This window comes from Pyrus communis, chromosome 15, assembly GCF_963583255.1.
Source record: "Pyrus communis chromosome 15, drPyrComm1.1, whole genome shotgun sequence".
In the NCBI taxonomy this organism is placed as follows: domain Eukaryota; kingdom Viridiplantae; phylum Streptophyta; class Magnoliopsida; order Rosales; family Rosaceae; genus Pyrus; species Pyrus communis.
The window spans coordinates 6,636,176-6,661,395 of NC_084817.1; the positions used below are offsets into that span (position 1 = coordinate 6,636,176).

General features: G+C 36.2%; 3 protein-coding genes across 5 annotated transcripts; all 3 read left to right on the plus strand.

Annotated features, from left to right (window-relative positions):
* Window positions 1-870: 870 nt before the first annotated feature.
* LOC137718463 (cold-regulated protein 27-like) lies at window positions 871-3,573 on the plus strand. Of its 3 annotated transcripts, XM_068458019.1 has the most exons (6): window positions 871-1,082; window positions 1,555-1,758; window positions 1,848-2,142; window positions 2,826-2,938; window positions 3,033-3,074; window positions 3,114-3,573. In XM_068458019.1, exons 1-5 carry the CDS (start codon window positions 981-983, stop codon window positions 3,063-3,065), a joined length of 747 nt encoding a protein of 248 aa, XP_068314120.1. In that variant the 5' UTR covers window positions 871-980; the 3' UTR covers window positions 3,066-3,074; window positions 3,114-3,573. The 3 variants fall into 3 exon arrangements, with proteins under 3 accessions (XP_068314120.1, XP_068314119.1, XP_068314121.1); XM_068458018.1 differs by having other exon boundaries at window positions 3,033-3,573; XM_068458020.1 differs by lacking the exons at window positions 3,033-3,074; window positions 3,114-3,573 and having other exon boundaries at window positions 1,848-2,162.
* Window positions 3,574-4,262: 689 nt separating this feature from the next.
* Window positions 4,263-6,743, plus strand: LOC137718345 (uncharacterized). The gene is made up of 4 exons (XM_068457873.1): window positions 4,263-4,774; window positions 5,060-5,255; window positions 5,908-6,039; window positions 6,197-6,743. The coding sequence occupies exons 1-4, from the start codon at window positions 4,491-4,493 to the stop codon at window positions 6,317-6,319; spliced, it is 735 nt and encodes a 244-aa protein (XP_068313974.1). The 5' UTR covers window positions 4,263-4,490; the 3' UTR covers window positions 6,320-6,743.
* A 14,537-nt stretch (window positions 6,744-21,280) lies between these two features.
* On the plus strand, window positions 21,281-24,727 carry LOC137718277 (abscisic acid 8'-hydroxylase CYP707A1-like). The gene is made up of 8 exons (XM_068457796.1): window positions 21,281-21,610; window positions 21,719-22,040; window positions 22,230-22,379; window positions 22,476-22,724; window positions 23,033-23,122; window positions 23,239-23,317; window positions 23,827-23,933; window positions 24,233-24,727. The coding sequence occupies exons 1-8, from the start codon at window positions 21,405-21,407 to the stop codon at window positions 24,446-24,448; spliced, it is 1,419 nt and encodes a 472-aa protein (XP_068313897.1). The 5' UTR covers window positions 21,281-21,404; the 3' UTR covers window positions 24,449-24,727.
* The last annotated feature ends 493 nt before the right edge of the window (window positions 24,728-25,220 follow it).

A 25,220-nucleotide genomic window follows, 5' to 3' on the forward strand; every position in this document is an offset into this window, starting at 1 on the left:
AGATGTGAATATACATTTAAGGATCACTCCCCTGGGCGATGTGGGATGTTACAGTTACGACTTATGAGCTTAAATGTCATTGCCAAATTGTTTCCTTTAAAAAAATAATATTTGATTAAAATATATTAGATGAAGCCCGCAGACTACTTGTGTGTGTGTGTATATACTATGAAAGAGCAAAGTTTCAGAGAAATGTAAGAGAGAGAAAGAGAGAGCGAAAAACAATCTAAATTTTTTTTAATTTTTACAATTTAGATATGAAAGAGCAAAGTTTCAGAGAAATGTAAGAGAGAGAAAGAGAGAGCGAAAAACAATCTAAGTTTTTCTTAATTTTTACAATTTAGATATGCTATGATAACATATGCAAGGTTTGAAAAACAATAACACATTTAGTTTATGAAAAATTATATTACTGTCTATAATTTTATTTTATGATAAAATTTTCTTTTGATTGACAAAAATAATTTTATTAATAGTTTAAATTTTGGTCAAATATATTCAGGAAATGCTATGTCAAATATCTTTGACCTCGAAGTTGAAAGGAAGAAACCAAACAAATATCAAGACGAAAACGGTTGGACCAACGACCCGACCCGAAAGCAAAAGAGAGCGCGCGCGTGGAAGCTTTTGCGGGTTGACAGTTAAAAGCGTGGGCGCCACGAAATCTAGAAAGATCGAAAATCAATCAACAAAAGATATTTTGGGCGCTCCCCCAATAAATATCTGGGCTGGACCCTCGAACCCGGAGTGACGTGGCAACGCTATGGCCCCACGACACGTGTAAAAAGCGTGACAACTGTACCGATCTTTTTGTTCCCATCACCTCCCCCAAAACCCCCCCCCCCCTCCACATTTCCTCACATTCCCATTCCTCCAACCATTTCTTCTTCTTCTCGAATCATCTGAAATTTTTCAGAACTCAAAAAAAAAAAAAAAAAAAAAATCATAGATTCTGAGAGGTGGGTTTTTTTTGGGTAATTATGAATAATTTCATGGGGGGAGAGTTGAAGGCTTCTATGCAGAACGGTGAGCGGCGGGGCGGGGTTGCTGCGGCGGCGGAGGACCCTCCTTCCGACGACTTGGTACTTCCTCTTTTTTCTGTCTGCTGCAAAATTGTTACTTTGATCTTTTTCTATGTTTCCCAGTTCTTAGTCTTGAGAATTACATATTTTGCAGTAAAAAAACCCAATTAAACTTAACTTTGTATGAGAAATTTTTCATCTTTGAGCTGGGATCTATGGAAATTGCACCCAGATGGGGTTGACTTGTTCAATATATTTTTGTAAATAATTAGAATATAAATTCCTTTTTATGTTGATTAGAAATATGGGTTTTTATTTAATTTTTCTTTTTCTTTTTATAATGTCTGATATTTGTCATGCTACTGCTGTAACTGCTCATCTGGGTAAATATTAATTGAAATTTAAGAATGTCAAAAAAGAAAATTCAAATGATCGTTTTGAACTTTTTATTTGCGTAATATATTGTCAGGATGTAAGAAATTGTTTGAATGTTTCCTGAAGATTTCTGATCATTGTGTGTAACTTATGTTAGGGTACTCCGGCTCTGACGGAAACCATGTCTACAGAATGGACGGATGAGAAGCACAGCATGTACCTCAAATCCATGGAAGCATCATTTGTCAACCAGTTGTATAATTCCATGGATTCGCGTGGTCGGAGCTTGCAAAAGGGGAATTCATTGCACCATAAATTGTCAAAGCAACCGCAGTTTAACTCTCGTGCCTCTTCCGGCCAGGTCTGAATTCAATCTGTTACTTTAAATGGATTTTCATGTTGTATTGTATGATTATGGTTAATTCATTCGGAGTTTATTGTTTATTGCAGTTTAAGGTACTTCGAGGTGGCTGTTGGCAGAAGATCAATTTTGTAAGAGCTGAAGCTGAAGCAAATAAGGCAGATGAAGATCTTCTGACAAATCCGTGGTTCGTGCACTTTAGATCTGCCGGCAAGCCCAAAGAGTTTGAATATCCCGATGTTCAAGAACTGGCTGCATCACAATGTGAAGAAGTCGATTCAAGTAGGAAGAAGGAAATGACGGGTGCACCAGCGACATGCTCAAAGCAGTTTCATGCATCTCACTCTCAGTTGCGCCATCAGGAATTGGTCGGAGGGAATACAGGTGCTCTCAGCTAAATTTTGGTGTGTTTGCTGGAAGATATTTGCCTAACTGTGTCTCGCATTGTTTATCTGCTGTGCTGGTATTGATTTTATGTGTTTTGCTGTACATGTCTTCATTTTGTGCCATCTGTTTACTCGATGATCACTCCACAGAAGAAACAAACAGTCCCACCTGCCATAGTTTTTGACTGAATGGGAGATTCAAAATCTTAATTGATTAGTCAATTATTGTGCCTCATTAATTCAGTCTTGGATTTTTTACCTTTTTGGGTTTGAACTCAGTTATAGTTTGTTTGTTTGCTACTCGCTCACAGTGAGTGGGGCGCCTTACCAACCCAAGTAGCTTAGGGCGTGCTTAAAGTGACCTCACAACAGTGGCGAACAGATCTCAAAAACCATGTCTCACTTGAACTCAGTTATAGTCACTGTGAAGTAGTTGCGATTTAGATGGCCCGGACATAGAAATAAGAATAATGGAATTTCGTAATATGGTTGGACTTCTTTCATGCACTGTTTTTAGACAATGTTCATTTTCAGTGTTGCAAAGTAAGGATGGATGTTACTCCATCAAGGTCGAATAGATCATAATCTGTACTCTCTCTCTACAATTGCCTGAAACAAGACTTCTATTTCTATCATCTACCTGCCAGAAAGTGTTGACTCATACTTTGTTAATTCTTGCAGAGGTCACAGATCAGAACTTTGTCGATGAAGATATTAAAGAAGAAAAGGAAGTCGGTTCATGTGACGGTAAGAGTATAAAAATGCTTATACTTAATGCCTCAAGTAACGATCAGGTAATTATGGCTTCAATGCATTATGTTATGACCATATTATCATGTCATATAGCAATGGAATCCTAAATTTGTTGTTTGCTTTCTGCAACTTTAGGTTGTTCCACTCCGCAAGCCTGCCGATTCCTGACGACGTAACCAAAACCGTATACTATTTCTACAGTTAGAGGAAAGGAGACCGGGTAAGAGAAAAACGGATGCATTGGACGATTATTTTCTATCCTATGAAATAATGGATGGATATTGGAGACTGCAGATAGACTGTAGACACCGAGTTTAAGGTGCTGTTGTGTACACGCCTACTTTAATGTGTATCTCAATGAGAGGAGGTAGATAAAATTTAATCAAGGCATATGTTCGTATGTTTTGAACACGAGTACAAGTGGCATCAGAACGGCAGGAGAAGGAATCGGGTGCCAGAATGTGCCGTTATTATGCCCGTACAGATTTTGTTGATCTTGTTGTTTGTACCATTGCCAATTACTAATACTGTACTGATTGAATGTAGTATCTCATTTTTTCGGCTGGGGTGGAAACCGGCAGTTTAGACAGCTTATTGTCTACTGCGGCCGAGCCTTCTGCGGCGCAATGACTGTTGTCCCAAGCCTGAAATAAAGTAAAAGCATTTCTTTAGGCAACGTATGTATTGCGGAGGTGGATTGTCTGTCCTCCTATTTTCATACTCTTTTCATGCCCTCCTGTGATGTGTGGTCACGGTAAAGTCATGTTAATATTTTATATTAATTTTTTATAAAAATAATAAAACAAAACGTAATAGGAATATAAAATGTTAACGTGGTTTAACCGTGATTACACAAACATGAGGGTATGGGGAGAGTATGAAAATGGAAGGGCAGACAATCCACCTCCATGTATTGCTTGAAAGTTGGGGATTTCTACGAAAACAAGGTAGACGTCATCTTTTGACTTGTTGATCACTAGTGGGAGAGATTCTCTCTTATAACAGGTGATATCGCATGATAACTATCTAATAGAGGGATAGTGTCACCCTTCTTGTTAGCGATCTTTGAGATTGTTATTGCTAAAGTTGGTTGTTCCAACTACTTCCGGGATGGAGTACGAACAACGACCTACTTTTCATTTTTAGGTGAAAAGACAAGCAGGTTCTTTTTTGGAGAGTTATGATTTTGTAGTGCTAGATTCATTGGATTAAATCTTTCCAGCGATTTACTAGCTTCAAAAATTGAATTCAGAACGTGTGGATTCCGTGCTTGGATATGACATCATATCCGTCTCTTTCTACTCGAGTTGTATCACCTCGTTGTAAATTAAAATAGTTTATCACACCGATGGAAAGCCAAAAACGCATGCGTATCATCCGATTTTTTGGTGCACCGTCAAATCTAATCCCTCGGCGTCAGAGATTTACGCGGTAAATAATTCTCCTTCTCTCACGTAAATCCCTAGCCCTTAGTCGGATTCCGAATCTCAAGCTTTTCCGTCTCCAGCTTTCCAAACAATTGGGGCTTTCAATCTCCTGTCAATTCGATCCCATCCCATCGCAATTAGGGTTTCCCGATCACCGAAACTCACAATGCCGCCGTTCTGGTCGAGCACGACCTCCTCTAAGGCGGTGAGGTCCTTGCTCTCCTGGAAAATTGGTCCCAGGTATCTGGTCCGGTCCGGCCGGAAATTTGACCAGATTCGATGCTTTAGTAGCATTGCAGGCATAGAAACCCCTTCGTCATCGGTCCACAAATGGACCGCCGATTCCCAGCTGGATTTCAATTACAGGTCACGTAGGCAATTTCTCGGCTGCGGCGACGGCGAGGAAGGCGGCGTATTATCCAAAGTCTATGAGGAGAGGCGCGTATTGGGGTAATCCTTGGTCAATTTCACAATTTTCTGATCGTCCCCAATTTCAGCTGCTTTATATGATTTTACCAGTATTTAGAATTTCTGTTGAATTCCATAGCAACGGAGTTCTTGATATGTTCTGTGGCATTACAATGTTTGACATTGCCTTACTTAATGACCCAATTGATTGTCACCCATGAAAGACTGCATCTTGAATGCTGAATTTCAGTTTTGTATCGTTTTGATGTTTCCCTCATTTTATAACAATGTGAGATAGACATGGGCTGATGCATTTTTGGAATCTAGGTATTCTCCAGAGCAGTTATACGATGTGGTTGCTGCGGTAGACTTGTATCATGGTTTCGTTCCCTGGTGTCAGCGGTCTGTCATAATTAAAAACTACCCTGATGGATCATTTGATGCTGAGCTCGAGATTGGGTTTAAATTTCTTGTTGAAAGTTACATCTCCCATGTCGAATTAGAGAGACCGAAGCGTATAAAGGCAATCAGTTTTCTTCAAGCTTGCTATGATTCTTTCTTTAAGTTTTTCATTACCATTGGTTTGTTTGCTTTTCTACTTGCTGTTAGATAATCAATAGTATTGTAGTTGTTCCATGGGAATATACTCTGGTTTGTTAACTTTGTGAAACAAAATACCTGAGACGTATAAGTTAACTATCATAGAATATCTGAATAAGCTGTTGTAGTAGTTGCCTGGTGATATTCTCTGGTTTTCACTTCTCCTGTTGAAGGAGTTCGGCTTGGGTTTTAGTACACTGGTTTTGAAGTTAATTTATATATATTATGTTGCTGTAGCACTTGGGAGCTTGGAGACGTGGGTTTTTGTGTTAGTGAGTTTGTGAGCAAAGACTAATGTACCCACTGTACACATTTGGAGTTTTGAAGTAATCTTAAGTATGTTTGTGAGTTTTGATTTAAACATTGACAAATAAAAGCAACAATAGATTGCTGCTGATGGTTGAAAAGAAAAACCTCACTGTCACTTTTATGAGTCGTTGGATAGTTGATGATATTTTTCTAACTAGAGTTTTAAGTGGTTCTTACTGAATATACCCTGAAATTGTTTCTTTGCTTTTGGTTTCATTTTTGGAATTTCTGTTCTAATAGTCTCTATTTCTGTTTTTTAATTCTAGACCACTGTGTCAAATAGTTCCCTTTTCGATCATCTCATAAACATCTGGGAATTCAATCCGGGGCCAGTTCCAGGATCTTGCAGCCTTTATTTCTTGGTGGATTTTAAGTTCCAGTCGCCACTTTACCGACAGGTAAGGTTCCTTATTCAGTATTAAACTTTCTCCCGCGGCAGTTATTCAGTAACCATTTTATCCTGAATCCTTCATTGTCTGAAGTTTGAAGATTGGAATTTAAATCATGGTGAACTGTAGATTAAGAATTGTGATGTGGCAATGATTTTTGTCCCAGGTGGCATCGGTTTTCTTTAAGGAGGTCGTCTCTAAGCTTGTTGGTTCATTTAATGAGCGATGCCGTTTGATATATGGACCAGGAGTTCGAGTTCTTGAAAACTCATATGGACAAAGGGCATGAGGTTTGACATTTTTGCCCATTAAACAAGGCATTGGACGAGCTTCTGTGGAGTGCAGTCTGCAATATGATCGAATTCAGTTTAACAGTCCCCCATGCCGAGAGGCTCATTGATCTTTTGATCATACGTCAGTGCCTAGGCCACCGGGCGGCGGAGGATTTCTTCTGTTATAACCCAATTTACACTTAAGAGTTCAATGGATTTTTTTTTAATGTTTGTTCCTTACATGTGCTCAATAGAATGAAGTTTAACATCACAGCAGCATCTCTAGACTAGTATTCAGTTCAATAGGACTACATTTGCATTCTTAAATAGGTTCCGTCGTCGACGTGATTGTTTCCTTGGTTCATGATTAAACATATCTGGTCATAAATTTCTGTCATGTACCTCCAATGGTGACTTCAATCTATAGTTCATTTCTTTGAATCGATTCATGATTGTGTATTGAAATCGTATTTGCGAAAAAAACCAACACGGATCCAACAATTATTGAACCAAAATGCGACTGAGGAGACGATGGCAGTAATGGAGGGTGGCAGAACAGATGAAGATAAACTTAGAGGACTATCAAAATGGGTTGTTGGCCCTCATAAGCGTTAGGAATGGGATGTTGACTCGTTTGAAATTTTGTGTTATGCATGGCTTCAGAGGTGAACCGATCTGAACCGAACCGTTCACGATGAGGTACAACTTGTACCTCATCGTGAACGGTTCGGTTTAGATCGGTTCACCTCTGAAGCCATGCATAACACAAAATTTCAAACATAGGTTATTGAAAAGCAGGTCAGTAAAGTATATGGGTCAATATTGATCGAAACCTGGGCAGTAAAATGTCAATCATGTCTCATGTTCTCCTTTTCGCTTGAAGATCTGATCATGAAATTCATCCAAGATTTTCTTGTGAAAGTATTTCTTACATGTACACTGATAACTGGTCCGGTTCGGTATTTTAACACCAAAACCGGAAACCAAATCGGTTCAAGCCATAAAAGTTTACGGGTTCTTTTTCTCCGGTTCAGATGCTCACCTATAGCTTAGAGGATTGTATATTTTTGTCCCGATTACCAACCGTACCAAATTGATTTTACACTAAAATTGGTTTTAGATGGGATATGGTACGGTTTTTGTAGCCGTCTTTTGTACGTTTCTACGGCACTCATTCAATCAAATACAAATGCAAGCTATGGTGAAATGTAAGCAAAGCCATCCTTGATCTTGACTCTCGAAAAGGATCAAAGAAAAACTACTAACCCTAATGATCTGAAGCAATTGGGGACCTAAGAAATCTGGATATTCTTGTGACCGACATTTGGTTTTGTCAGGTTCGAGAATAATTTGATCCACCAATTTTCATGAGAATAATTTGTAAAGAGTTGCGACGGTCTAGCAGCCCATTTGAGGGCACTGTAGATTCTTAGATACCACAAAAAAATAACCCTTTAATTCAAACATCTTTGGAGATTCGCTAGCAAGAACTGTGATGTGGCACGTTAAAACTTTTGATTTGGATCCTACTAGGATCGTCTTGTAGTTGGATTGAAGAACAATCGCCAAGGAAAATCTTGGTCTAGGCAAAAGCTACCTTGTATCTTATCCAAACAACCAATAAGATGTTATCAAATCGTCATTTACTTTTCATTTAGGCTTTCAATAGTAAGATATCTTATCGATAACTATGTATTTGAAGTATCAAAAATATTAATCGTATACGACTTGTTTATAGTTAATAACTTGTCAATTGAGTTGCAGAACATTAAAGTAGTCAGACAACCTAATTAACCTACTATTCTTTAAATAACTACAAACATTGAACAAGGAAGCCTCAAGAACACAGCTGCCTATATAGAATATCTTGCTTCAGTTGCCCTAAGCACCTTTATTGTCTGATCACTCAATCACACATCAATATATTTGTCATTTATCTTTTACTTAGACATCAACCATTGATAGCAGTGACTTAACAATAAGCTTATTGAAATTAAATAGTCAATATGTCACGTAATCAAGCAGCTTGATCAAAAAATTTCTTTAATAACTAATTGGGGATAGCTATATCACAAATATTTCATCAAACGACCCCAAAAGGGAAAATTTATTGGATTACATGGAAGTAAGACCACAGCTGGCTATATGGAATATCTTTGATCTTCTGGATCAACGACTGATTGATGGCGGCAGAACTCAGTTCTTGCCAAAGAGGGGCTATGGAGATATTGGATACATTTAGTTTTGGATATAATCATTGTGTCGTTCGTTCAATTAGTCTAATCACTTGATTTAATTAAAGTGTAAAGATCACTTGTAGTTGAGTACGGAGGATGAAACATGTTATCTGCTACATCATTACAACGAGAAATTTTTCCAAGTGCCGGGAACACCATGACACATGGTGTTCCCTCACTCATTAGGATTTGATTTTATTTATTTATTGAAATATAAAATTGAAGGATATCCAAGATGTCAAATCCTAATGAGTGAGGGAACATCATGTGTCATGGTGTTCCCGGCACTTGGAAAAATTTCTCCATTACAACGAGATTACACATACTTATGGGTAGAATTGTTCCTCCTTCCCGGGAAGGAGGAAGGTGCTCGTATAAATCAAAGAAATTAAAAGTTCATTATAAGAATAATGCTTATTACTATAACTATAACGATCTATTTATTCTACATGAGTGACTAAACGGCCTCTAAATTGAATAAACACTAGTAGAGAATATGAAGAATTGCATTTGGCAAAATTTTGTAGGTGTTGACTTTTTCTTTATTAATCTAAAGGCAACGAAAGATATACGGTTGGTTCATGCAGTAGTTTTTACGAGCCAAATATGCAATCCTCAGATTTTAACTCAATAATTTGAATTGTTGGAAGAAATATCTAAACTTAGTTACAAAAACAAAATATATTCTCTAACTAATTTAACGTCGACGTTCAGCTTGACTCATTTCAACATCTTTAAAATCACATAGTAAATTTAACGTGCATGGTAAACCACATGTACTATTTATAACTTTGTGTCAAAACATACATGTGCTTTAGGGATTTCGGATTTGGTAGTTGTCTCAATGCAAATTGATGCCTACAATGAAAATGAAATGAAGCATTCCGAATTTAGTACTTTAATTAATATGATTTTTTCACAATAATTTGAATTTAAGGTGCATCAAGTTAGATTTATGAGAATAAGAGTTTTTTTTTTCTTTTTTCTAACCAAGAATATATGAGGATTGATGAAAATTTTAAGATATATAAAAGCGTATGAGACCTAATTTAAAATGACGCACAAAGCGCATATCTTGTTCTCCTTGTCTCTAGTACATAAATAACACTTGTCAATGGATTGGATTTGGATCTAAATTTATGCAGTTAATAGGATATGGATCGTTACTTCCAAACCGATTATCCGAAAAAGATCCGAATTTAATTGATAATCCGATTATAAATGGATTATGGAACAAGGCTGATTCGAAATAATAATAATCCAACCCGACTTAATTAGTATGACATATTATTTGATTGTTATATTATTTATATTTTTGTAAGACGGTAGTTTAAGTTTTTATGCAATAAGAATACATTTATATCATATTTTCTCATTATCCAACGTGAAATTTTAATTAAAAATAAAATATTATTCAACTTGAATCACGTTCAAACTTAAACATCATGTTGTAAGACAGTTAAATGTGAAGCTTTTGGGCCCAAAATTGAATAATGTTGATTGGTAATTTCACATGTACACTAATAACAGCTTACATCTATGCTATAAAAAGACTGTCATAATATATGATTTTAATATACTTTTATAACGTTCAAGATAAATAACTAAACCTTAATCAATGATCTTAGTTAATTCAAATGTATCTAATGAACAAGATAATTCATTCAATTTAATCAATGGTCTAAATTACTCTTTTTATTTTATTAAAATGAATAGAAATCGCATTTTCTGTGAAGAGTACTGCAGAATTTCTTAAATAATCATACCCAAACTTTGGATATGTTATATGAATATCATATTATAGCTAGCTAGGTCTAGGTGAGATATCATATGGCCTTCGTCTCTTTTGTTATCTGTAAAGGGAGCTGCATTTTGTGTGTGAATCTTTGGGGCGGCTATCAAACGACACCACCAGTAACCTGACTCATCTCTCTCTCTCTCTCTCTCTCTCTCTCTCTCCAGGCATGCATTGCATATCGCAAACCAAGAAGTGACCGAGTGACAGAAATATATTATGATGACAATCCGAGCACAAATCTTCCTCTTTATTTGATCTGTTTTCTGGAGTTTTGCATGCGTTAGGGCAAATCTATAGTCGATATCTATAGCCGCAACTTTGCTCATCTTACATTATAATATATATAATACCTCCTATGAACTTCAGACCTAATATCTCCCAGTATATTTTTCTACTGGATTTACTTTGGACTCGACTAGATCTCACACAATCTATATCATGACCAGCCCCATGATTATGCTTCTAATTAAATGAGTGCAAGCCGAGATATTACGCTCGATCTTTATGCATGAAAATTGAAATACCTATTTAATTCCTTCTATACAGTACATTTAGTGTTTAGTGCCGGTGCATGGTATATGAATCATAGGAAGAAGAAAAAAGAAAAAAAAGACCTTATATGTGCCTATAAGGAGTTGAACTACTTTTCATATATTTGTCAACTAATTTTATTGTGAAACCTCAACTTAATTTGTTCATTTAGGATTTACAGTTTAGGTCAAGTAGTGGTGTGCATATATACCTACATGTGTGTGAGCTAACTAAATACCTATGTGGCATGTCTAGGATCTGAACTTTGGGGGGTTCCAACGTTAAATACAAGTTTTTAGGTAGGAACAAAATGCAAAGTGTGTAAAAAAAAAAAATTTGTTTAATCACTTGGTGGACTTGTTGTGCACATGTTACTAGATATCGGCATATACAAAAACAATATGATAAATGATATAGAAAGATTTGTCAAGTGTTATCGACACAACATATTGACATATGCCTATCATTCATTACATCAAATAAACACAAAAAAAATCCGTTCCAAATATTCGAAAGATCTTTGTATGTATATTTTTTAGACTTGAGTGATTCTAGTTAGTCGCTATTTCCATCCGCCCCATGGGTGTGTTGCATATATGTGTGCGTCGCACCTTCTTCGAGCACCATCTAATACGTGATATTGCTGAGTGTTACAAACATTGTTCCCCACTAAAACCAGTCTTGGCAGCCATGAAGATAACTCTCCAAAAAGTTGATTCCTAATTGCACATGTACGTGGTAATGGGGCAGTAGCTAGCTAGCTAGTCCATCAACCTAACAAGTACTCAACATTTCCTTTCTCATCCACGATGTTATTTTGTTAGATTGTTTGATAGTGTAAGATGTTTATATTGTTAGAATATGAATCTGATAAAATGCTAAGATTGATTTTTTAGTTTTTCATCAATTATGTTTCAAATGTGTATTGCTCATAGTTTGACAACATAAGAAGACAAGATAGCATTATCCAAACATACCTATACGTAGCCTTTAAGAGTCTCTCCAAGAAAAGCTCTAAATAATGTTGTCAAAAAAATATTTTGGTTACTTAGATAAACTTTTCATCTCCAACACTGCACTCCCTATTATAACAAACTTTCAATATTTTATTATTAACAATTTAAACTCAACCCACTGATTTTCTAAAACAAACTTTTCTCTTTCCTTTCTTCTTGCTCAAGGGTTTACCTTTGAGTTTTATTATATTTTTAATATTTAGCTGATGAACTATTGCTTTGTAAAATCAGAGTAACTGTTCATCTTGCTATGTTAAAGAATCTTTTATACAGTCCGGTGGAGATGTATTTTTTTCATTTGACTCTTTAAAATAGAATTTTGATTGTTTTACGGCACCTCCAAGAGATGCTCAAATTTGGAATTTGAATTTTCAGCCAGAAAGCGCACTAATACATCAAATCATGACTAACCTTACAATTAGTTAAGGTGAAGTATAATCTCTATGGCTAATGGAAGACTTGGCGCAAAATCTTGTGCAATGACTTTTTAGAATTCATATAACCGACCTAACTTAATTGGATAAGACTTGGTGGTTGTTGTTGTTTGGAGTGTACTCTCTACAATATTCCATACCAGATTAAAGCACCCGTCCAAGTTGATTAGATTGGCACCACCACCATTTCTCCACCAAACTTGTTCTTAGAATGCTTACAGTAAGTTTGTTTTCTTTCTAATTTCTTCAAAGCATGAACATAAGTAGTACTACTACCACTGCCTAATCAAGTATTAATTCCTTTGAAAGCTTTAAAGCTTAATCGTACATTGGTGGTGTTATGCATGGTGGGATTAATGGTAAATTTGGGCAGCAGAAACAGACACCTGCCCCTATATTACTGACCATCCTAAGTGTACATATCTTCACTAGGATTTCTCTGTCTCAAAACTCCAATCAGTGTCGAACACCTCCCCAACTCTGAAAAAAACAGGGAGTCGAAGAACTTGACACGTCTGGAGGTTGTACACTTTGTGCCTTTCAGTGACGTTTGTCCCATGCATGATTGCCACTTAGACAGGCTGCCAAACCTGCCATAAAAAACCAAACAAACCCGTAACATTGTGTGGGGAGACTTTGGAGCAAGCAAATGTTCGTAGCCTTGTATTTCAATTGTTGGGCATGGGAAATGTGAAAGCGACGGAGACCAACAGAGAGAGAGACCACGACCAACACAAGATATATTGCATCTGTAGAGGCATACACGAGTCACTCGGCCGTTTTGATTTGGACATCATTCAGGTGCGTATATTCGACTTCTGTCGGGAGAAGTCGACAGCACTAATAACTTAAGCTCCGTCTACAGCCCTAAGAGCTGAATAACATGTGGTCAGGGTTGCAGGTGTAGTTCACAAAACGTGGGAACTACATTCTGTGTTAAGGCACTCCTCGTAGTTTGTACATATCTAGTTAGTGTATTGTAAATTAGATGGTAACTAATGTTGTGCAAACACTACATATGGTTTATACAATACTATCGAAGAAAGCTTTGAAACAATTTACCACTTGAATTCTACTTTTAGCTAGCGTGAATGTGTCACATCCGTTAGTTTTCATCAAAAAGGATCAGGGACGAAGTTAGAGATTTGTATTAACGGGGACATCCTCAAACAACAAAGTCACATTTAAAAATCTCAAGAATTTATCGAACAAAACACTAATATATTAATCCATAAAGTTTTTCATGCAACATATTACAATATTCCTCAAATTGTTTTCATGTTTTGAAAGCGTTGCATGACAATATCATTACCAATATCATTAAATATCTCTTTATCTAAAAATAATCATGTTATCATTCATCCATTGATTTCTAAATTAGAAAACTAAATTCTAAATTGAAATGCCAAAAATAAATTAATGAAGTAAAGTCATATAAAATACCTTGTGGATTAAATTCTTGTTTTGAATTTTGATAATTGATTACTTGAACTCCAACTGTCTATAACACTCCAAATTCAATTGAGTTTTGGTTGAATGAAAGGGGAGGAAAAATTTGGAGAAGTTGAGGATTGGAATTGCTTTGCTGTACATGGTGGGATGAGTTTTGTGTGGATTAACGACCTAGGGTTAGAAAAACGAGGAGGCATAATTAAATTAATTGTTAATTAAATTGTCATCAGATAGGGCATTGGGGATCCAAAACGGTAGACTAGTTTAGTTGCCTACCAATTTTTTTAATTGTAATTTAATTAGGACTGATTAGTGAGAATTGGAACGCAAACATACTTTTTTCTTTTTTAATGAGTGGGGTCATCCGTCCCCCCCCCCCAGGCCAAGGATTACATGTCGCAAACGTGGGCCCTTTGATTTAGGGTATTTTGTGCTCACTAAAGCTCGTTGGCACAACATACTTGTGCAAACTTGATTTGGTTCTTTTGTGCTCACGAGCTTTAATAATTGCAATTCACATCCAAGTGCTAAAGGTTTTGAAATGCTGAAAACGCCCCTGAAAAATGTTAAGAGAGTGAATAACAAATCGGGAGAATTAAGGAAATATTTCATGTGCATATAAGAAACTGTGCTACTTCTTATGTTGCCAATTGGTTGGACCATTTGATTATCATTTTGTTTTTAGTTGAAAACTGAAAACCCGTTTGATAGCTACTTTTCGTTTTCAAAAAGCTGAAAACTAAAAGCCAAATTTGAAAATTCAAGAAAAATAATTTTCACTTTTTATTTTCATTTTTAATTTTTAATTTTTTGAAAACAAAAAATTGAAGTCGTTGCCAAACGAAATGGTTACCTATGACCTTCAATTTATCATTTGATGGTAATATAATAATCATCTTACAAGAAAAATAAAAATCTTTTATTTCTATGATATTTGAATTATATTATACACAATTTTTCTTCAATATTTGTGAGTACCGAGTAGCCCGAGAATGAACAGTGAATATTAACTCTACGAAATCGAACTGTGAAAATTGTAACCCATTACATATATTAAAAGAACGGAGGTGACAGATTGCACCATTGTTTGATTGCTTATTTATTTGTCAAGCTATTCATTGTTTGATTTCACATGTCAAGAAACTCCTACAATGTCATGATGGCATTGGTTTACCCTTTTTTTATTTGCTAGATCAACGGACGGTCGCCCCTGCAACAAGAAAGAAGTTCGACACTAGTCACATATACTACTGAAAGGACAGACAGGTCCTTTCCTCATTCCCATTTCGAAAGAGAATCTTTCGTGTATCCTTTTAAAATGATTGAAAACTTGCACTCATATATGCCCTACTCATGTCCTGTGCTTTATCGTGCCAAAATTTAATAGGTCTATAGACTATATATTCCCACTTTTGCTCGTACTTTGTAATTGTACATTGCAGCATAATTATTGTCTCAATGAGATTCACTCGGAAATCCACCTTATTTCCTTCAGAGTTCCACATGCACCGGACCAAAATAAAATTTGTGAATATTTCTTTTGCCCAGATTCCAAGTAAATTTCAGTTTGTATATGTCAATAGGGCAACGATTGAATTCAAACTCACAACGTGTACGTGTGAATTTATAAAGTTTTAAAAATCAAGAGTTCTTTGTCACATTCTGGTCCGGCCCCCCATCACATCTAGGGAGCTCCTAAAAAGCCTCGTACTAGGTAAAGATGAGAATATACATATAAGGTTTACATGATCCACTCCCCTGGGCGATGTGAGATGTTACAATCCACCCCCCTTAGGGGCTCGACATCCTCGTCGGCACACATCCGGCCAGGGATTGGCTCTGATACCAAATTGTCACATCCTGGCCCGGGCCCCCACCACATTCCGGGCTCAACTCCACCATAGCACGATATTGTTCGCTTTGGGCCCCAACCACACCCTCACGGTTTTATTTCTGGGAACTCACACAAGAACTTCCCAATGGATCACCCATCATGAAATTGCTCTAGCGCACTACTCGCTTAACTTCGGAGTTCCGATGAAACCCGAAGTCAGTGAGCTCCCAAAAGGTCTCATGCTAGGTAGAGATAAGAATATACATATAAGGCTTACAGGATCCACTCCCTTGACAATATAGGATGTTACATTCCTCTTTCTTCCCCATGCATTTTGAAATATATAAAAAAAAGGTACGTAGCCGGATGTGATCTGCATGCAATCTCTGCGCCGACCGGTAATAATCGGTCGATGATTGAACAAATTTGTTTTTACCAATGCTATATATCCTAAACCGCGTAGAAATTTTCGATCACTCATATTATAATGCATAATTTAATTCAATACGTAAAAGTGTTACATACAAACAAAATGTGTCTCCAGTCAGCCCCAGCCACAGAGTTCAAGGAGGACCACGAAGACGATCTGATCTGGAAGGTTAGAGATCATGAGAATATTAGAAACGATGAACTGGATGCCGCTATTGCCGTTCATCTGCCCCCAAGACTATTGATTATTCCCTCCCCATTTCTGACTCTCTCTAGGTTTAATTAACATCCCACTAAAAAAATGAAAATGTTCATCACTTGCCTGTTTATACAAAGACGGTTTGCCACATACATTAGGATGGGGTAGACCGAGATGAATAGCAGGTGACAAAAACGCAGGGAAAAGTAGAAAATAGAAAAGAAAGGAAGAAAAGGAGAAGCCGGGGACTGCCACCGACCCTGGCCTCAGCCAGAGTCGGCGCGGAGAAGGGATGGATCAAGAATTTGACAACAAGTTCCCACCAGGTGAAAAGAACTCTCACGAAAAGAGAATAACTTTGACGAAGGAGAGAAAAGCTGCTTGTAAGTTTGTTAATCATATGCAAGTTCAATACCAAAAAGGTTAAAACCAATTAACACAAAGTTAAGAAACTAATCTTGTAGGCATATTCTAACCCCTGTAAGTTTGGAAATGATCGTATATCAGGTAATGTGTCTAGGGACTGTTATATGTTTCATACTCTAATAATAACACTATTTGATTCCTGATGTATAATGCAATTTCTATTCACTATCTGTACATTAGTGTCTAACATACACATACATAAATTATTTGTGGAGCCAAAAATAATTACAAGGCGACAAATAGATTTTTGGATAGAAGAGGATAAAAATACCCTTGAGGCATACCGGGATTCCTACGCGTGAGCAACGGGCAATCATCCCTCAACCAAGTCAAAAGTGCCTAAAATAGGTAACAAATTCAAAACTATTTCATCCACTCTCATCCTATATTCTCCACAAGGTAATCATTACATAACCCCCAAAACATTTCTTTTAAATTATGTTAATTAGTCAATTAATGGATTTATTACCTAATTAATCTATTAATGGCTAATTAACTACAAATTACACCCAAAAAATACCACAAATGGCCCGTCCCTATTCTCCTAATAGGGCCGGCCATATCCCTATAAATATATAGCTCTCCATTCTCTCAAAAAACTGCTTCCAAGTCTCTTGCAAAACTCTACAAAATTCTCCAAACACTCTTATCTCAAAATTCTAACTTTGACATCAGAGGTTTTTCGGCCAAAGCCTCCCATTCATCATGGGCGCGTGAGACTTTTTGGCCTTGACTAAAGGTGTGATTTGTTTTGTAAGAACAATTTTGTTCAAGTAGGAGAAAACAAAAATTTGCATCCATATTATTAATTAAAAACACCAAAAAATTTATGTATGTATCAAACTGTAATTTATCTGAAAAAAAAAAAAAAATTTAACATACGATCTGTTATCTGTTATCTTTCATCATGAAGCAATGACAAGGAACTACTGTTTTAAGATTCCAGTCATTATCAAAGTCCATGGAAAATTAATGCTCGTGGCTTCCTGCAGGGAGCAATTAAAGAGGACGGTTATCCGTGGAATGTCATGAATATTAATTACCTTTTCCGCAAAAAAATTATGTGTGTGTGCGCGTGCACACACAAGTGCACACACAATTGCAGAGCTAGAATTATATAACAATAGAATCATGATAAGTAAGTGTAAAATTAAGCATATTTTTGTTTATAGTTTGTCCACGTAGTAATATTGTATTTTTTGTTTATATGTAAAGCGCTAACAAAAAGTAAAAGAAAACATCAAACACCACACATGACAATAAGCCACGAATCAAGAAGTCAATACATCCATGAAATATGCAGTTAAGGACATAAGTGAAAATTAGAACACAAGTTTTTTTTGGTCAATTAATAAGAATTTGAGTTAAGCACATTCTAAGGGACAGAGAAAATTTGAATTAAGAAGAAGATGCACCACAAAAGAAGAAGATAGAGGAAAGAAGGAAGAAAATTGAAGCAACAGCAGTAAAGAGGAGACCGTTGAGAAAAAAAAAGCTAACCTACAAACCATTTATTTCCCAAACTGATAGGGGTCAAGACAAAAAAAAAAAAAAAAAAAAAGAAAAAAAAAAAAAAAAGAAAAAGAGGGAAAACATTGGGTTATTGGGGTCATGTGAGCTCAATGACCCTAGAGTGGCTCCGCTAGTACACACACATATATACATACTCATACTAATAAACACATAGCTAGAAGATTTTCGAATAGGCTTTTGCAAATCGCAATCAAGGGACAACAAGAGTTTAATTTGTCTTGGATTGCCCCCATTTCTCGTAACATCAAGAAACCTAAATAGTTAAGGCCAAGTTAACATGCATGCATTGCATGCCAGTCATGTTTTACACGGATCATATTTTTCTTTTTCTTTTTGGACAAAGGGTAAATAAACTGTACTAATTGGCCAAAGTATGTTTACCAAAGAGTAATGTTATTTATACCATGGTTTTATATCATATTTTTATACCATCTTAGGTGGCATCTGATGTGGATAGCTACATCATTTGTAAAATTTGCAAAACCCAAGGAAAGAAATGAGAAAAACTCCTCGTATACCACAATCATCATTTAATTAACTAGTTTTTCTTAATTATTAGTTTATTAAATAATGAACTAAATTAAAAAATCTGATTAATTCAAATAATATGGTTGTCCACATCAAATGCCACCTAAGATGATATGAAAATGTGGTACAAAAACATGATATGAATAGCATTACTCGTTTACCAAATTTGTAACTTTATCTGCTTTAGGATTAGGAGACAGCAATGCGGTTAGAATAGACTGAGGCTCCATGCATCCCTTTGGGGTTACAATATGGATTGTACAATTAAATGCTTGATTATCATGTTCACAATTGTGTGTTGAAAGAAATGGAAAAAACGTAAGGATCTTAATTGATTGATTGAACCTAATTATTTCAAATACATTGTACTTTGTGGTTTCTATTCCTTGCTTATAATCAATTAAGAGTATTGTTAAAATTCTAAATATGGAAAGGGAATGTAAAGCTTTGTTGTTTTTAGTTGATATGCATTTTCAATAGGATAATGTTTGTGTTCTCTTATGGGGGAACTTACTTGTCCTCCGGCCCACTTACGATTAACAAACCTTCACCGTCCAAACCTCATAATTGGAATCGTTCATTCTCTTTATCATCATATAAAGATCATATATGCAAAAAGAAAGTTTTAATTTGAAGACCTTTTTTGCCATTCATATGCATAAAACAAATGGACTGTTCATTATGAAGATGTTACTTGTTATCAAAACCGTTGATTGGTTTAACACGTATAGATGACTAAACAATCTCCAAATGGAATGACGTTTTTGCATATATGATCTTAGATGATGGTGAATAGAATGAATGGTGCTGATTATGATGTTTGAACGATAAAAATTTATTAATTGTAAGTGGAGGGACAAGTAAGTTCTCCTCATAGGAGCCACAAGCATTATCCTTTGCAATATACCCACATGTCATATGTGTAATTTTACCTTCTTTAACTAGGAGAGGGAAACAATATTTGTTTTGTTTTGTTTTATTTTGTTTAGTTGGTATTGTTGAAGCTATTTTTTCCCAATACAAGTGTTATTCTACACTAAATTCATTTACATTACTGGAAGAATTCGAACTTGAGTGTAGGGGTGCACACTGCTCTAACCAACTTGACTATATATAAGACCAAGTTTGCAATTTAGTTGATTCTTCAATTTTACTATGTCATATATATATATTCTAATAATTCAATTCAAGTTTACAATCTGGTTTAACCCCAACATTAATCAGTATTTATATAAATTATATTGGACTGAGCCTTCTAGATTGCTTGTGACAACGTATTACAAGAAAATCCTAGGGGATTCGCATGGTGTAAGAAAATTTAATGTAGAAAGGTGCAAAATGGTTTGAACAACAAAACTAACCATGCAAGGTGAAACTTGTGCGTACAAGTGATGGATATCTTGTTGCTATTGCTGGATTTTTGTGTACCTTATTGTTTGGACCTAAATTTACGCTATCGGCCCATACAATCAAGGCCGTTAGATGAGTAAAGTTCTAGACCGTTGGATGATAAAGTGGTTGAGATAATTTTCAATTATTATTAAGGAATAATATTGTGGTTTTAATCATAATATTATCTCTTAATATATATTGGATTATCTAAGCCTAATATTGGCTATATCCAGCGGATCGTTTAAAGATAAATGATATCTAAAAGATAGGTTGTTGCTTACCTTGAGAAGTCTTTGACCTAGACTCTAGCTGATGAGTTTGAATTAAAATCAAATTCTACACAAGTGAAGCCGCACCACACATCTGCTTCTATAAATACAAGGCTGCGAACACCATAGAGAGGACCTCCAATTCAACACACAACTGCCCTGCGCAAAACCTCTCAAACATCTTGAGATTTTTTATTTTCTTTTTTCCGCCGACACATCTTCAGTTTGGATAAACAGCACTGTGAAGGCAACCGGCGAACATCTTCAGTTTGGATAAACAGCACTGTTGCCGTAGAATCAGCCGTTCCCGAAGCACCTTCAGTTTGGATAAACAGCACTGCGTCGAGGCCGACTGGTTATCTATCCAAGTCTCGGTCGAGAAGGATTTTCAAATCCTTATTGGCAGAGGTCATCTCATTAGCCTTCTCGGCGAAGTGAGGTGTTACCAGGTTACTACATTCGGCACCTTGAGAGCCGAATTTGATATTGAACTTCGTAGAACTAGCAGCCTTGTCTTCAGGCTCGAGAATCCAAAGGCCGAGATTTGTTCCTTCCTCGGCCGCAGTCGCAAGATAAAGAAGTCAACAACGCACTCAACGCAACATCAACAAATTTTACTCCTCGGCCGAGCTCGGCCGACGAGTTGGCACGCCCCGCATTCAACCGAAGGACGTAGTTAGCTTATTAGTTACTCGGCCTGCGCGCCACGTAGGCTTTGTAATTATTAGGGTCAACACTTATTTACCATGGAGTAGGATTATTTATCATATACACCTGCCGACCTAATCTCCAATTGACACTTGTCCATATATTTTGTCTGTCTCTGCTCTCTGTTTCAACCTTTTGGCTCTATATAAAGTTAAACTGCCTCCTCCTTCCTCTCTACCAGTCGCTTAAAATTAGCAAAGCATACAACTCCTCTATTTTTTTACTACAAACCTCACTAACTAATAACATTCTCATTAAAAAGGAGAAAGAGATTGAGAGAAAGCGGTCGGGCTTAGGGTTTAGCGTTTAGAGATCGATGGATGCAATTTTGACCTACGTTTTCATCTGTCTCTGCACCCTTTTGTCATTTGTATTTTTCATGAAAAGGGACAAGAGAGGAGGAGAAGCACCCCAGAAAAGGGCTCAGCTCCCTCCAGGTTCATTAGGTTGGCCTTATATAGGAGAGACCCTTCAGCTCTATTCTCAAAACCCAAATACTTTCTTTTCTTCCAAACAGAAAAGGTACGTAAGTCAAATTGGCCCGATTTCCTCGTCAAATATTTTTTTTTTCTTTATTTACATTGGAGGGTATCGAACTCTAAACATTTCTATGCTTTGTACTTTGTTCAGGTACGGAGAGATTTTCAAGACGCATATTCTGGGATGTCCAAGTATCATGCTGGCGAGCCCTGAGGCCGCGAAGTTTGTGTTGGTGACTCAAGCTCACTTGTTCAAGCCCACGTATCCCGAAAGCAAAGAGCGTTTGCTTGGTCCATCTGCACTGTTTTATCACCAAGGAGATTACCATATGCGGATGAGGAAATTAGTTCAAGGATCTCTATCCCTTGATATTATTCGAAATTTGGTGCCTCATATTGAAGGCTTAGCTGTTTCTGCCACATACTCCTGGGCCACTGGCCAAGTCATCGACACCTTCCATGAAATGAAGAAGGTGAGACTTTCCTAACCTAAAATCATTATTTCTGTTTTTTAAGCAAAACAGTAAATAATTGCACAAAATTATTTATTCTTCAATAGTCGCATGCGAAACACAAGAAAAACAATTAAATAAAAAATCTTTGACTTTGCCCGTTTTATTAATCAACTGACTTTTATTTTTTAATTTACTGTATCATTGTAGTTATCTTTCGAGGTTGGTATAATTGCAATTTTTGGCAATTTGGAGGCACATTACAAAGAAGAGCTCAAGAGGAATTACACCATTGTGGACAGAGGCTACAATTCATTCCCCACAAACATTCCGGGCACACTATACAAAAAGGCTTTGTTGGTAATTTTCTTTTTGTTAATACATGTAATTACTGATTAAATCCAAATAAAGTGTTTGATAAACTAATTGTTCGTTAATTGTTTTGATTATTTGTAGGCAAGGAAAAGACTAAGAGTAATTTTGGGTGATATTATATGTGAGAGGAGGGAGAAAATATTACTTGGGAAAGATCTTTTGGGTTGCATGTTGAACTCAAAAGATGAAAAGGGTGAAGTCTTAACGGATGACCAAATTACTGACAACATTTTGGGGGTGCTTTTTGCTGCTCAAGACACTACAGCTAGTGTGATGACCTGGATTGTCAAGTACCTCCACGATGACCCCAAACTTTTAGAGGCTGTAAAGGTACTATAACACACACCAACAATGCTACTTTCAGTCGTTTTCAGGCATGCAAGCAATTTTTCACCGTTTTATCATTGTGAAGATCCACGTTTGATCAAATATTTTGAAATTTTCCATACGTATATTACTGTTGAACTCGCATTCCATCGGCAGCCAGAAATCGCTCAACGATGGACACAAATATACAGCTATAGCCATATCATCATGATTCTTTTCCTAGGCTCTACAACAATTCACTTTCACTCCATTTGCCGTCTCTTTATCTATAAAAGAAATGGCACTTTTATGTATACTTGCCTAAATTGTAGGCTGAGCAGAAGGTTATTCGTGAAGCAAATGAAGAAGGCCAGCAACCATTGAGATGGGCACAGACTAGAAACATGCCAGTTAGTCACATGGTATGATATATATATGCGCGCGCGCGCTCATACGATACAATCATACAAGGCATGGAATATATTTTACTTAATTTGTTGCTACCTGTAGGGAATTACGTATCTTCTTTCTTTCTCAGGTTATTTTAGAGAGTTTGAGAATGGCAACCATTATATCTTTTGCTTTTAGAGAGGCTGTGGTTGATGTGGAATACAAAGGTATTAACAAGACTATAAATTAAACAATATTTTTTTCTTGAAAGTTTATATCTATATAGAGATGAAATTTATATACTATATATTAGGGAAATGATTTCCGCACACTCTTTTCTTCATATTCACACATTTGATTACTTATGTCCATTGATTCTCATTCAATTCATTCAGTCTATTGATTCCCTACTATGCGATCATCAAGCCCCTAATTTTTTAATGACATTTTGTCATACATTTTTGTATCATCGTGTCCCTTTTGAATGACATTGCTCCTTATAAGATATGTATATTCTAGACGAAGGGCGACAGTTATTGAATAAGAAAAACAAAAACTAAGTTTTAATTATTGATTACTACATACACATGCACAATCTCTACTTGTTTTGGTCAAATATAATCTCTTGATTTGAGCATATGTGCATTAATTTTTTTAACTAGAAAATGAGATGTAATTGCTATAAGAAAATATAAATCTAGAGACTATGTATGGTTGACGGTGGAATATGTGACAGGGTACTTGATTCCAAAAGGTTGGAAAGTGATGCCTTTGTTCAGGAACATTCATCACAATCCTGAATTTTTTGCCGACCCTCAGAAATTCGATCTCTGTAGATTCGAGGTAGGGTGACTACTACTGTTTCTTTCTCTGTTCTTAGTCATTCACCACGCCATATCTGAACTTCTAAGATGTTAGAAAAGTCTAGAATTCATCAGTAAATGATAATTGTACAATTTAATTATGAGCTTGCGTTATAAAAATTTTAAATTTATATAAAAAGTGTAGCGAGTGCATCTGAACCACTTAAAACACAATCTATATTACTGTACATTGATGTAAAGTAGGATAGATATTACTTCCTATAATTATTAACAACTAATGCATCTTGATGTTTTAATCAAACTCTGATGATTAATTAGGTTGCACCAAAGCCAAATACATTTATGCCATTTGGAAGTGGAGTGCATGCCTGTCCGGGAAACGAGCTTGCAAAGCTGGAAATGCTGGTTATGATGCACCATTTGGTCACCAAGTTGAAGTGGGAAGTAGTGGGTTCCCAAAGTGAGATTCAATATAGCCCATTTCCTGTGCCTCTGCATGGACTCCCAGCAAAATTTTGGAAACAATTTGCCTGAGCTGAACTCTCACAACCCTCCCCAAATTAACTTACCCTCATAATTTGTGTGTTTTTTGTCAGCATCTCCAACCGATATGTTAAAGTGATATGCACGGACACAAAATTGCAAGAATTGAAGGAGAAAAGCTATCCAACTAAGTAATCAAATCCTCGTAGATTTGAAGGCACTAAGGGCAATGTTAAAACTAAATATTATTTTATTTATAATGGTGCTTATGTTTTTCTTCGAAAACATAATAAAGATGATATAATATTTTATATTAGAGTGGACTTCACAATTTTATAAAGGTTCAAATTGCTACCTAGACCAACAAATGCAAATGTATCATTTTAGATTTGATATATCTCCTTATCTCCCCTTATATTATATGGAACTGATAAGATAGAGATTTTCCATGCAAGACATCTGTCTTTAATCTAATAAATGACAGATCCTTTACTGATAATAGGTCGATACATTTTGTATATTAGGCTGTCATCGACAACGATATTGACACGACTATAGATACCATACAACACGTACACTATAAGAGGAGGGATTACTGTTACGCTATGGTCGTTTTATTTAGACAATAGTCAAGATTACCAATCTAAGAAATTTAAAGTTTTGAGTTCCCTGAAAATCGCTCATTTTTCTGCTAACGATTCTATTTTGCGGAAATGAAATGTCCCCGTTGGTAGATAGTTTGCTTGTTCATCCATTCCCTTCTTCTGGTGCTTGTTCTTTCCCTTTTTGCTGCTGCGTTGGCGTAGTTTGGTTGCTTGTATAC